Consider the following 13816-nt stretch of genomic DNA (forward strand, 5'->3'; position numbering starts at 1 on the left):
GAAGCATCTGTGGTGGAAGGAGAACATTAGACCTGATAAATTCCATTAGAACTGCATGTTTATGAGCAGCCGATCCCGGCGTGGAGGCTCTGGTCCGAGCGCAGATTCCTCTGCTCGGCCATCGCCGTGGAGATCATTGCATCTTTGATTACCTGTTGTGAAGGAACCATCTGCATCATCGGCGTCCCAGCTGGGTGCCCAATTCAGGAGACGGATTCAGCTGCACCACCTGGAGCTCGCAGACGCGCATCATCCTCCAGCCCTGCTCATTCATGTTTTATTACGTCACTCTCTGACCAAACCAAAAAAATAAAAATAAAAAACGGAAAATGCAAACAAAGAGAAGTGCCTGTCTGTTGTTTGAAAGGCATGCGTGAGAGCAGGCTGTCTGTAATTGCCTGGCAACTGCTGGCACTGCTAGTGTGCAAGTTCAAAGACCCAGTGTACGCCTCCCTCAGAGTAGCAGAACACATCAGAGATGCAAAGTAAAAGGGTGCCTACGCATGCACATTCTCAAACACACACATGAGCACACACAATCCGCTCTGTCAGTTTCATTTGGCCACGTTGCTCACTCAGAAAATACATACATACATACATAAATAAATAAATAAATAAATAAAGGCCCCATGAAAGGTTTCAACGTTTGTCTGGAGGGTGGCCTCGGGCTCACAGCGCCTCCCTTTTAGATGCAGTGTCCTGAGCTTGCTGGCCTCCCCAGAATTCAGGTTAAATTACAGTGGAGCGTTTTGGTTTTTTCTGTGGGAGGGTTTGAATGTGATGAGCTTTGAAACCCTGGAAAACTGTCTGCCAGTGCCACAGGGGACTACATGCTATTGTTGGAGCCACAAACACAGGACAGCACCCTGTTGCCAGCCATGTTTGGCCGCTAGTGCTCTGTGCTCATCTGACAGCAGGTGAGCATGAACATAGCTGATGTATGATTGCCTTTTTTTATCTGCAAGTATTTCAGCGTTTCATATATCAGGGGAAAAAGACCGACTCGGAGATTTAAAACCAATGTTTTTATATGTAGTATGGAATCTATATATGTATATAGATTGTTGGTGATCCGAGTTTAATCGCGAAACGTTTCTCTAAAGAAGAAACTAGATATCTGCTGACATCTTCTGGTCATCCCTCGCAATAACACCCACAAGCCTTTAAATTGTCTGACCTTTAAGAGCACTGAAGATGATTTCTAGAGAAATTTATTGAGATTTTCAATCCATTTTTCTTCTACTTCTTATTGTTATTCTACTCGTAATAAAATTCCTAATGTTGTTGTAATTTTGGTCTGTGGGGGCAGCATTATGTCTGTCTCATAACAAGCGACGAAGAAGAAGAAGAAAAGGAAAGCGCGGCGGGTCAAATGTGTCGTCATTTCCGTTGAAAATACAACAAACCATCTGTGTTAATTATTGTTTTATGTTTACTGAGTCTTGATTTCAACCTAGAATTCGACCGTCGGCCCCATTTCACACCGTAAGTCTGCGTCACTTCGAATATTTAGATTAGATAAACTTGCTTCTTGTGGTGAAACGGCTCAGCGATGCTAAGGCTAGCTAGCCGGCTAGCAATGACGTTTTAAATTAGGAGCTACGTAGTTCATTGGTTTTTCCCTGTGCTTTCATTTAATTCATAATGTCGAATAACTTCTCATTGTGAACTGGAATATTATAACGCAACAAATCAATTTGTTTCAGGCTTAAGTTCTTGTTTTAGCTGCTACAGTATTTCATTGAGGACATTGGATGCTAAATTTACAGAAGGCGTTTTTCTGTTTTTCCTTTACGTGATTAGATTTCACCCCTTTTCTCTGGAAAACTGGCCAACCTGTCTCGACACCAATCACTTAAGTGTTTGATTAGTGCAGAAAATAAAAAGAGCATCACTGTTACACAGCGGCTGTGTTAGCATGTTGATTGACATCTTATTTTTGACGCTTCATTGAGCCAGTATTGAGATGAGGCTTGTGTCCTTGCACAGCCCTCTTCAGTGGCATTTCTGTGATGTTTGTGCTCTTTTTTTGGCTCTCCTGAAACGGTCAGGTTGATGGTGGCGGCCTCAGCACTCATGGAAGCATCCAACAAGCCTGGAAACAACCAGGTGGCCGATGTGGTGTTTGTCATCGAAGGCACCGCCAATCTTGGACCCTACTTTGAATCTCTGAGGAAAAATTACATCCTTCCTGCTATTGAGTAAGTTCTTTAGAATGACTCTTCTTCGCCATTTTCCTCCTTTGTTCATGTTTTTGTTGCCTCTTCTTTCTTTTTTTAATTTTCTGTAGATATTTCAACGGAGGTCCTCCAGCAGAAACTGATTTTGGTGGAGATGTAAGTGCGCCTGTTGTTGTTCACCTGAGAGTTGTCAATATGCTCATTTTGGGTGTCTGTGTAGTACGGAGGGACGCAGTATGGTCTGGTGGTCTTCAACACGGTGGACTGTGCTCCCGAGTCGTACGTCCAGTGCCACGCTCCAACCAGCTCAGCCTTTGAGTTTGTCTCCTGGATCGACAGCATCCAGTAAATGTTTTTCTTCCTTTCTTTATTCGATGCTGTTCGGATATTAAACTGTGATGTTTTTGCCCTCAGGTTCATGGGAGGTGGCGCAGAAAGCTGTAGCCTGATCGCAGAGGGGCTCGCCGTTGCCTTGCAGCTCTTTGACGACTTTAAGAAGATGAGAGAACAGATGTAATTTTCTTTATTTTTAGTTTCATAGAAGTTATTGACGTCGGGCAAAAAATACAAGACCTGCCCATCGCAGGAAGTGGCAGTAATGACGAGGCCAATGTCACTGTGTGGTCATTACTCACTACTTTATGTTGCTCAGTGACATTTTTAACAGCAGCTGCGTTCACTCTGGTAACTGACAGGGAGGTCTTTAGCAGTTCCATCCCTGGATCACCATTACAAAATCAAAACACTTGTATTGACTTCATGCTATGAAACAGTTGCTAATGAGGTTGGAAACGATAAACAGTTTAATTTATAACATGTTAGGCTGATGAGATTGATGAGATTTGGCTCTGGGTTGGCAAATATTTGAAGAGCATTTAGATGTTATGCACCATTTGGACCCATAAAGGCCAAATTTAATCATGTTTTGCAACTTTGAGACATCAGTTAAAAGAATAATACAGCGGCTTGTTGCATTCTTTAGACGCAGCAATATTGAGGTCCTTTTGAAACCCCTATTTTTTAAATGTATTATCCTGGTCACTGTTTAGTTTAATGTCTCACACAATCGATAATGTCGCCCGAGCAAGTTTTGCTTGACTTCTTCGCTCTTCCTGTCTTTCTTTCCACCATGGTCAGAGGTCAGACCCACAAGGTGTGTGTGTTGTTGTGCAACTCTCCTCCGTACCTGCTCCCTGCTGTGGAGAGCGTCAGCTACACCGGCTGCACGGCCGACAACCTGGTCAAAATCATCCGAGACGTGAGTTCATGCACCTGCCACCACGCACAGGTGACGTCTCTGACCTGCGCGTAATCACCTGAACGTTCTTCCTCAGAGAGGAATTCACTTTTCTGTGGTGGCTCCACGGAAGCTGCCCGCCCTGAGGGCTTTGTATGAGCGGGCGTCTTCTGTTGGGGGTGCCGTTGAATCCCACCCAGACTACAGCCAAGACCCTTTCCACATGGTCCTGGTCAGAGGCATCTCGCTCCCTGGTGAGATCAAACGTGTCCCCTTAATATTTTCCATATTTCTGAGCTACAACAAATGAGAAAATCTGACCTTCAATAGGCTGTTGCATGTATGTATAGAATTATCTCGTTACTTTAGCCCGACCCATGAAGACTAAGAGTAAAGCTGCATTAGTGAGTGGTGATACTGGCTGATGCTGCCAGGGGGGGCCTACGTGCAGAGACACTCATATACCTTGTTTAGAAGAGGATTAATTATCATTCATATTAGACATATTGGAGTGTATCAAACCGGCTTATTCTCTGTAAGCTGTAAAGGCTGTAACCTCATCCCTGCATCTGCCTCAGTTTCCTCAGGTGGGGGCCCCGGACCCATAAAACCTGTTGTGCCTCCGCAGCCTCTTCCCTCACAGCCCCCCCCACCCATCAACGCAGCTCACCCTTATCAGGTGCGGTTTGAGCAGCTGTCTGGCTGCATAATTCCTGCCGCTTGTTTCTGGCTCGGATTCTGACGGTGGTGTTTCTGTTCTTCACCTACCCCCCCCCCCACCCCCCCCCCCCCCCCCCCCACATTGTCGTGCTTTAATCTGCTTTCTGACAGAATGCCCCCCCCATGACTGCTGCTCAGGTGGCTGCACAGATGGCTGTGGAGGCAGCCACCATCCAGAAGAGCCGCTGTGAGTTACAGTCCAGTTCCTCTTACAATGACTGAAGCCCCTTTTTTTTACTGACATGTTTGTCCGGATAAACGAACCAAAACCTGAATATTCGCTCAGGTAAACAAAGAACGTTCATCACGAACGATGATTCGAACTTTCGATTACAGAAGCTGCTCCTAATCCAAACAAAGCCGGTACATGTGGGAGCGGCCGTAGCTCCTGTTTAAGATTCAGGCTCTGCTGTGATGATGAAACCAGTGTGGGATCGCTCTCGCTCATGGTTTCATCACCACCACCACCACAAAGCCCGGAGATGAAATAAACGTGTGAAAGGACTCTCTTAGATGATTAAGCTAGTCCGAGCGACTTTTCGTGACTTTGTGAAGTTCACAGGTGAGCTCAAAGCTTCCTGACGTTAGCCTGCTAGCAGGTTACAGCTCTGAGAGTAAGATGGCGGCTACGTTAGCATCGCTGGTTGGTGGGTTACAGCAATGCTAACGGCGCATTGAAGCGTTCGCCCTTTTCAATCTTTTACCACCGTGTTGTTAATCACAGCGTGTCAATGTTTCAGTTTACAATAATGATAATCACAAACATAAATTTGGCCTCTGCAGCAACGTCATACTCGTCCCGTTGTCCTTCCTCTTCCTCAGTCCCAGGAATGGTCGGTCAGGGCCCGCAGTTCCCCAGCCAGTCGGCCATCCCGTCGCCCCCGGTCAAGATCAACATTTCAACAGTCACCACAGGAAACCAGCAAATCATGCCGCAGCCTCAAATCCCCCCCAGTCAGCAGCAGCCGGTTCCCCCCCAAGCTCAGCCGGTACCCAGTCAGCAGCCGCCGCCGCCGCCGCCGCCGCCTCCGCAGCAGCCCGTTCCCACTCAACCCGCCGTTCCCCCTGCACAGCCCAACATGGTAAGTCAGAGATCAAGTGGGTTTGGTTTTCTTACAGAAACTGTGAATCGAGAACATCGAATCAATATAAAAAAGTGCAGTAAACTTGTGCAGCCGCAGCTCTTCAGCTGAAGGGTCGATGTCTCACTCCTCCAACGGTATCAATGTTTAAACCTTATTGATATATTCCAGAGAATATATATATTCCAGACTCTGGAGAACTTTAATCTGACACCTGAAGCGGAGTTTACAGACCAACACAGGCTGGAGAAAAAGGCTCTAAAGTCAGAGATCAAAATGAATTTTAAATCTTACAGCCACTGAGGCTCAAAGCCAGATGATTCTCTCCAAAATAAAATGTCTTCATTATTTTATCCTGTCTCACAGCAGAAGTTTGAACCAGTCAATTCTGCCCCAGCGCCAAGATTCATGCAAACCTGACATAAAAGAGACGAAGCAGGAGTCACAGCCACGTCTCGGCCAAAGCACTTTTTAGCTTTTTATTCACCCTCCTTTTAACGTTGCTTCCGCTATAACAGAGAGTAAATATCCATATTTTTTATTTCCCCAAACGGATGCAAAATATGGTGCATTGTGAAAGATTCAGCCAGAACATCACCTTTAGATCTTGAACAATTAAAGTCTTCAAAGTGGGGTGGGGGGGGGTGTTGCTGTGCTGGGGTGATGTAACAGCGTGGTAAACATGGTTCTGGTTCTGACCTGACTGTAGGAATGTTTTTCAGTCGCATTAAATATTAAATATTCCTCAGGCTGCATTCCATTTAAAGATAAAAAAAAAAAAATGAGCGCAGTCTAACATTCTGTTTATATTTCACTGCAGCCGTCGTCTAAAATTAATTCATTTGTCTGGAAATTTCAGGATCAGAAGCAGAAGAAATGGATCTTTATGACCCGAAAGCTCACACGTCTTCATTTATTGATGCCGCATCCTGATCTTGCTTGACTGTCTGACCTTCTCTCCTCTTTTTCCCCCACCAGCCCGGCGTTCCTGGACCTCAAGGACAGCCTCAAGTGGCCAACAAGATCGTGGCCTGGACCGGCGTCCTGGAGTGGCAGGAGGTAAAAGTCATTTATAGCTCCATCGGAGTGTTAAATGCCTCCTCGCTTCCTCTCCACATCACAGAGAGGCACATTAATCAGCGGGGCTTCCTCGGCTTCAGCCGGTTAGCATAAGACGCTGCGCAGGATGTTTCTTTCAGAGTCGATGTGTTTATTAATGCCTCTGTTGGTGTGTGTTGAGGCAGCAGCGTCTGCAGGCCAAGCTAACTGCAGCGTGTAAAGCGCTCTCATGCTAGCTGTCGCTCAGATTTCATTAGACATCTGGAGTAAAATGATCAACACCGCTGTCCTGGAACTGTCTCTGCGGTAAGACTTAATCAAGTCTTATTGATTTTTCCCCGCTCTGATTAATTGCACATCATTTTACCGCCCACACTACTATTTGTTTAGCTCAAGGTCGGATTGATTTAGCTTACAGTGGCGGTGCTGAGCAGAGAAAATGGATGTTAATGGCTTTTATGCGACACTCTCCAGACCTGCGAGCCACCGTGTTTGGTGGACAGACCGGGATCAATCTGCTCCATCGACCGCAGCTGCATCCTCCCTCCTTTGTCAAAATTAGAAGTCATTTAAATGGAGAAGGATGCGAGGGGAACCTCCGGAGATCCTCCACTCTTTTGTAGCCACAAACATCCTAAATGGATCATTTAGAGTTATGAATCATTGCTCTTAATCAGCAATTTCCTCGCCCAGCTCACTCCTTCACGTTTGGCTCTGGAAGCGATTGTCCCGGGGGACTAATCCGTAACGTTGGAGAGAGTCACGCCGCGGGCCAAAAACCCGCTTGAAGAAACGCTTCCTGATGTGGCTGAAGTTCTGCTGATAGCATAAAGCTTCGTTAGCATCTCTGTCTGAGCAGCGTCTGTTCCTGCCCGAGCCGATAACTCGCAGGCAGAGGCCACAGTCGGCCCCACTTTTATGTGATTGATCGCTCATTGATCCGCTATCGATGGCCTGGAGATGAAGAGTGCTCAGCTCTTCCCGCCGGGGTCGCCATATTGATGCGCTTGGAAACTTCTTCTTCTCTTTCTTTTATTCTTGACGTGTTTTAAGGAAGGGGTTATCTGCAGGTCTTTAAAAGTCCATCCAGCCGCGCGTCCCTTAATTGCCTGTTCTGATTGGGGTCAGGGTGTCAGGAGGGCGAGCGGGGTTGCCCGCTTCCCCGCAGTCTTTTCCGTGCTTTTCCAAGGACGGCTGGAAGATGTAATCCCCCAGCATGCCCTGGGCCTCCCCACCGCGTTCAGTGGTTTTATCCCCAGATGAAAGCGGGCCGGGACCAGTCGTGAATCAGAAGTGTTACAGGGTTTCTTGTAGACATGCATGAAATTTAAAGTCTGGAGTTGCTGCTGCTGCTGCGTGTAAACTTATTAAAAAGACAAATGTCTGTTGCTCTTTCCCGTTTTTAAATGCTGCTGAACCGTAAAATGTGAGTATTTCCTCCATATCATCAACCTTTTCAAATGTTTGCCTTCACCCACTTTACGTATTAAACGCGCGCCGGCGATGATTTATCCGAGACTGGACCTTTAATCAATGTTGAGGGATTTGATTTGATTTGATTTGAGGAATTGGCACCTCCACGTTCAGGCTCACGAGGTGGATAATTGAATGCATAATTAGGGGCTGGCGGTGGGGAGGAGCACGCCGCCGAGGCCGCCACTCACACGTTTCACTGACACGATCACAAACAGGACAGAACTTTCAGATCGCCGCAGGTGTTAAAATCACCTGATGTCGTACCTGTGCTGTCAGGGAAGTGCTGAAAAAAGAGGTGTGTGTGTGTGTGTGTGTTCCCTGGTGATGGAGGTGTGTAAGGAGCCGGCCATCCTGAATATTTCATAAGAGCCCTTTGATATTCTGTCCAGAGACGCTGCATATTTACACTTTTAGCTGACCAAATTTTCCCTCTGGGTGGAATCAAAGCGGGACGCGGGCGCACGTGCATGCTGAAGGATCAGTTCTCTCTGCTGTCCGAAGGTTTTATCTCAGCCCCCCCCCCCCCCCCCCGCTGGGACGGGCCAGATCAAATGAAGCGCCGCCGTTACGGGACTCGGGGAAGCTTTACATCACTTTAAACGACGCGTAGCCAAACTTTAGCGAGCGTTCGCCTCAAATCGAGGGGATTCCTGGCAGCTTTGCCCTGGTCCCTCTGTGTTCCGTCGTCGCTGCAGGAAACCGGAGAAGCCAAGTTTTCCTCGTGCTCCTCCAGGTTCCGCAGACCTGCTTTACCTGTCTCTCTCCTCTGTGTTAATCCCCAGAAGCCTAAAGCCTCCTCCATGGATTCCAACACCAAACTGACGCGCTCTCTGCCGTGTCAGGTGCACGTGAACCAGGGGGAGAACCTGTGAGTAGTCCTCGGAAAGGCTGCCGGCGCGTTTCGGCGCCGCTTCTCCGTTAAACGCTGGGTTTTTTTTCCCGCTCCCTGGCAGGAACACGGACCAGTGGCCGCAGAAGCTCATCATGCAGCTGATTCCACAGCAGCTTCTGGTGCGGCTTTGACGCGACCTCAGCACGTGTGGCGCTTGTGTGTGTGGGTGTGTAAGAGCTCTCCACCTCCTCTCGTTGCAGACCACTTTAGGTCACTTGTTCAGGAACTCTCGAATGGTTCAGTTCCTCTTCACCAACAAAGACATGGAGTCGCTCAAAGGCCTCTACCGCATCATGACCAACGGTTTCGTAAGTGCACGTTTTCCTTCCCCCTCCGTCTCGCCTCCGTCCTAAATTTAGCCCCAACGTGCTGCAGTGTGTCGCTAAAGACTCTAGAGGGGGTTTCAGCCAGGCTTTTTATAGCAGACCAAAGATATCAAACATCTTCTGGCGTAATGAGTCTTTGTTATTTTTAAAAGGCCCAGTGAATTCCTTATTTACCTCAGTTGGACCGACAACGATGGAGAGATGATTATTGTTTACCTTCCATTTATAAAAGTTCGAATTTGATGGAGAAACGAAGCCCTGGAGACGATTTCCCCTTTATCCTTGACTTACGTCCCTCCTCGAGGTGCCTGTGTGACCTTTGACCCTCCCTCCAGGCCGGCTGCGTGCACTTCTCCCACACGACGTCGCCCTGCGAGGTGCGAGTGCTGATGCTGCTCTACTCCTCCAAAAAGAAGATATTCATGGGCCTCATCCCCAACGATCAGAGCGGCTTTGTCAACGGCATCCGGCAGGTCATCACCAACCACAAGCAGGTCCAGCAGCACAGAGTGGCGGCGGTGAGTGGCGGCGGGGGGGCGTGGGAAACACCTGGGATTGGGGGCGGGGCATCGTTGACAGCATCAAGGTGCACCCCTACTGACTCATTTAGCAGGCTCAGTGTCCTCATAGCCCCACTCAGGCTAACGGGGCTATAGAATGTAGCCGCCCGACGCTATCGTCCGCTACTTAAGTCAACAACGCTAATAACCTTTATCTCAGTGATTCAAACACCAAAATAAAAGAAGAAAAAGAAGTTTTTCCCTTCAAAATACACAAACTAGCGTTCACAACGTCGTCGCTCCGGCGTTCACCGCTGGCTACAAACGCCGCTTCATCGGCACCACGTGAAAACGTCCCGTCACACCTTGTCTCTGTCTCTGAAACCCGCTTCTGTCTCGCGTCCTCGCAGCCGTCCCAGGTTACCGGGTCAAAGCTGCAGGAGTCAGAGCGCTGAAAGCAGCCGTTTCCTGCGCCGCGCCGTCGTCCTTCCTCACATAAGATGCTTGGATTCGCCGATGATGGAGGCGGGCGCCGCTCCCGCTCGTCACCCGTTTAAACGGCAGCTGCGTTTTTACTGGCTGACTTTTTTTTTTTTTTTACCGTCTTTGCTTTGCTGACGGCTTCATTCATCGAGCCGCGGTTTGTGTTCGGCGCTGAGACTCAAACACTCGAGCGGCAGGTGACGCTCGACATTAAATCCGCTTTTGTGTTTGATTGCGTCCGTGTTTGCTTCCCATCTGCGCGCTCGCCGAGCACGAAGAGGAATATTTGGATTCGCCGTCAACCTGTTGGCGCAGTAAACAGCCATTACATGGAGAAAATACCGCGTCCGGGGTGGCGTTGCCCCGGTGACGAAGGCAAGAACTGTGCACTTTGAGTTACTGACCTCGGGAGCGGTTTGTGGCGAGGCGGCGGTGGGGGGGGGGGGGCTGCTCGCACCGTCTCCCTCTCCTGAAGCACCCGGTGGGGAACATGTCCACACCTTTTTATTTTTTGAGGTGTAAAAAAGGTTTGTGGGCACCGTAAACGTGTTGCAGGACGAGCCCAGAGAGAGAGATCCATCATCTGCTCTTTCACTCTGTCAGCAGCAGTTGGGGGCTGCGGGGGCTCCCATGCAGCCGGGTCAGGTGGCGCCCAACCAGAACTTCCTGAACAGACCCCCCGGTCCCATTCCCGTGTCCCACGGCAACGTCCAGCAGCAGGTAAGGCCCCCCCACGTGCTGTGCTGTCTGCGCTTGTTGCCTGTTGACTCCTCCCGGGCTTGTTCATGCATGCGTTATTGATAGCACTCAGAGGCAGTGTGCTTCTTCTCTTCTCCTCCTCCTTCCTCCTCCTCCTCCTCCTCACACCTGCACCTCCTCTCTGGTCTGTCCTGTGTCCTGCAGCCTGTGGTGGTGGGCATGCCCCCCGTTAGTCAGGTCTCTCTGATGGAGGAGCAGCAGAGGCAGAGCAGCATGGTGAGATCAGCAGGAGCCTCTTCGGCACCGCACGGCACCACTCAACCCTTCTTTCTGTCCTTGGTCTGTTTGAGAGTCATAAAAAGGTGGACTCGTCCCCGTCAGCATGGCTCGCTTCTTCCTCAAGCATGCGGCCGACGTGCATGATTAAGTGGGGGGGGGTCATCATCCGTCGAATCCCCTCACAACCGCCTCAAACCGGTTCTTGACATCTTGACTTGACAAGAGTTTGGTTCCTTCAGATGTCCATGAGAGCAGCCGTGCCGACAAACCAACAGCAGCAGGCTGGCGCCCCCCCCAATCAGGTGGCACAGAGTGGACAAGCGCCACCTCAGGGGTCCATCCTCCGCCTCTCCAACCCGGGGGCCAACCCGCAGCTGCGCAGCCTCCTCCTCAGCCAGCAGCAGCCGGTAAGACTCCAAGCACGTCCGGTTTTTCCCGGACGCCGGGTCTGAAGATGCTCATTTCCTGTTTGTGCGTCTGCAGCAGGGCGGCGTGGCCCACATGCAGGGCATGATGCCCCACCAGGGCTTGGGCCAGCAGATGGTCCACCCGACGCCAGGAGTCGGCGCTCAGATGCAGGGCCAGTGGAGGCAGCCTTTGGGAGGTCAGGAAACCCCCGTCTGAGGAGCCAGAGCTGACATTTCAGAATCAGCGCAGCTCTTAGAAACTCGTCTGAAGCGCCGCACAGCTGCCGCAGATGTCCGACAGCCACTTCTTTACAACAACCTCCATTAGCAGCTTTTTTTTTAACCGCCAACGCTCGTCTCAGAGGGGCGGAGCAAAGACAAACCCACATGACAGAGTGAATTTAGATCAAAATGCCCCCCTCTAGTGGCCAGCGGCGTAACTGCAGCCTGAGATCACGAGTTAACTGCTGGCAGCCACTCCCCTCTAACTCTCTCTGTCCCCCCACGTCTGCGTAGGTCAGATCCTGATGTCGGGTCAGCGAGGCGCCGTGCCGCAGAGCGGGATGCCCCAGGTCTCCAGCGTCATGGAGGACGAAATCCTCATGGACCTCATCTGACGGGACAACGTGGGAGGTTTTCTGCCGCCTCTGCGGCCCCCCCCTCCCTGCTGTGGAGGCGCCGCCACCTCGCTTTGTTACGGACACATTTAACCACGCCCACCGCGTGGGGACACAACGGGGAACCCGTCGGACGGCGTTCGACTTTCTTTTTTTTTTTTTTTTAGGACTTTTATTGTCGTTTCTTTTTTATTCTAATTATGAAAAAGGAAAAAAACTTGTCTTATAAAGGTGAAAATAAACCTGAGTTGTGGAGAGTGGACGCGGCGTGACCTCCTGAGGTGAGCGACGGGCTGAAACCGCCGCGGTCACAGCGGCCGACTGTCTTTTTCGCCGACCGGTGTCGCCGTGTTAATTTTAACGACTCCAATATGTTGCGGAACCACAGATCAGCCAAGGTGCCAAGTAGTTCTACCAGATGGCGTCAGTTGGCTCCGCTTCCTCTGGCACCGGTTACAATCAGGCTGGCCGCATGCGCACACGGCGCGCCCGCCGGCGGCCCCCCTCCGTGCGGCGTGCACGTACGTGCACGGCAGGTGCAGAGCTGGTGCGACCACGCGAGCTCAACATCGCGCATCCGCCGCACGCGTCAGGGTTTTTTTTCCTGCTTTGTTTTACACACGGACAGGAAGTGATGTCAGTCCCCGTCACCTGGGAGACAGAGACGGTTGCTAAGATACCGTGACAGTGGGTTCTTGTTTCTGAGCTTTTTCCTCGCCGCCGCTTTTCTCATGGACTCAGACAGACACTGGTCCCTCAGTGGCTGCTGCTCACGCAGCCTTTAATCACCGGCCGGCCCTCGGAGCGCCGCGCCGCCCTCGCCGCTCCCTCCATCTCCATCTTCCTGCCACCATCACTCTGTCCAGCTATTAGCAGCTGCCAGAGCTCATAAGGGCTCCAGTGTGTCTGCAGGACCAGGAGTGATGTCCCGGCCCCAGAAAAACCTCCTTTTGCACTTATTTTCCATCTGATGTCAGGAAGAAAATGTCATCTTTCCTCCTTTGACCTGCGGTCGGCCTTTTTTCCCAGATCCCAGTCGGCCGCTTTAGCGTCGGCTGCTGGACTTTCAAAATAAAACAGGAAGTTGGAGCAAATCGATCCCCTCTCGGTCCCTTATTCCATCGGGATCCTTTACTGTAAAAGGCTAAAATTGGCATTTCTGACGTCGGCGGTCGCGTCGAAACGCCCGTTCTGGAGTCGCAGCTCCTCTGTCTTTGATGTTTCATCTCAAACGGCAAAATAAATCAGAGAAATTTGGAATTAAAATGCAGAAAAGATTAAAAGCGTGTCCTCGGATGGACTGCCAGGAGTCGTCCCAGCAGAGACACGATGACGCTCGTCACATTAGTGTGAACGATCAAATCATCACTTTCATATTAATGCTGACAGGAGTGACCAGTAAACGCCTCAAACCCCTCATGGAAGGAAAATTCTAACAGTTCCATCATGAGAGCACCATCTTTGATTTATTATGGAAGGTTAATCGGGACAAAAAGGATGATCCCGAATCCTAAATGTCTCCGGACGTAGCCTCTGTGGGGAGTTTCCTTTGATGAGACTCCATTTTCCTTTCATCTTTCCTTCATTTACCTTCAAAACTTCAAAGCGCGAGCGGCTTTAATCCCGTTTTTTCCCATTTTCTGGAGTCCGGAGCGATGGAGGTTCCGGGGGAATGAAGACGTCTCCAGAAGGCGAGTGCTTGGACAGGAAGTAGCTGTGGGGGGGGGCTCCTCCAGACAACAGAACGAAATACTGGATTAAATATTTCTGACTTTCTTTAATCTTGTTGATTCAGAATCCTCCATCGTGGAAGATTCCCGAGTGTCCGGAGACGAGCTCTAATCCTCCATCGCTCCATC

The 13816-nt window shown here is 50.1% G+C and overlaps 1 protein-coding gene across 5 annotated transcripts; it reads left to right on the plus strand.

The window, feature by feature from the left end:
* The first annotated feature begins 1348 nt into the window (after nt 1-1348).
* Nucleotides 1349-13055, plus strand: med25 (mediator complex subunit 25). 5 transcript variants are annotated; one of them, XM_011604247.2, is made up of 20 exons: nt 1349-1485; nt 2052-2201; nt 2291-2336; nt 2401-2525; nt 2595-2693; nt 3318-3438; nt 3515-3671; nt 3996-4096; nt 4249-4324; nt 4960-5219; nt 6198-6278; nt 8537-8622; nt 8708-8765; nt 8847-8954; nt 9308-9490; nt 10559-10675; nt 10859-10930; nt 11173-11340; nt 11417-11537; nt 11857-13055. In XM_011604247.2, exons 2-20 carry the CDS (start codon nt 2056-2058, stop codon nt 11955-11957), a joined length of 2226 nt encoding a protein of 741 aa, XP_011602549.1. In that variant the 5' UTR covers nt 1349-1485; nt 2052-2055; the 3' UTR covers nt 11958-13055. The 5 variants fall into 5 exon arrangements, with proteins under 5 accessions (XP_011602549.1, XP_029692084.1, XP_011602550.1 ...); XM_029836224.1 differs by having other exon boundaries at nt 11420-11537; nt 11857-11999; XM_011604248.2 differs by having other exon boundaries at nt 10562-10675; nt 11857-11999.
* The last annotated feature ends 761 nt before the right edge of the window (nt 13056-13816 follow it).

Source organism: Takifugu rubripes, chromosome 5 (genome assembly GCF_901000725.2).
Source record: "Takifugu rubripes chromosome 5, fTakRub1.2, whole genome shotgun sequence".
Lineage (NCBI taxonomy): Eukaryota > Metazoa > Chordata > Actinopteri > Tetraodontiformes > Tetraodontidae > Takifugu > Takifugu rubripes.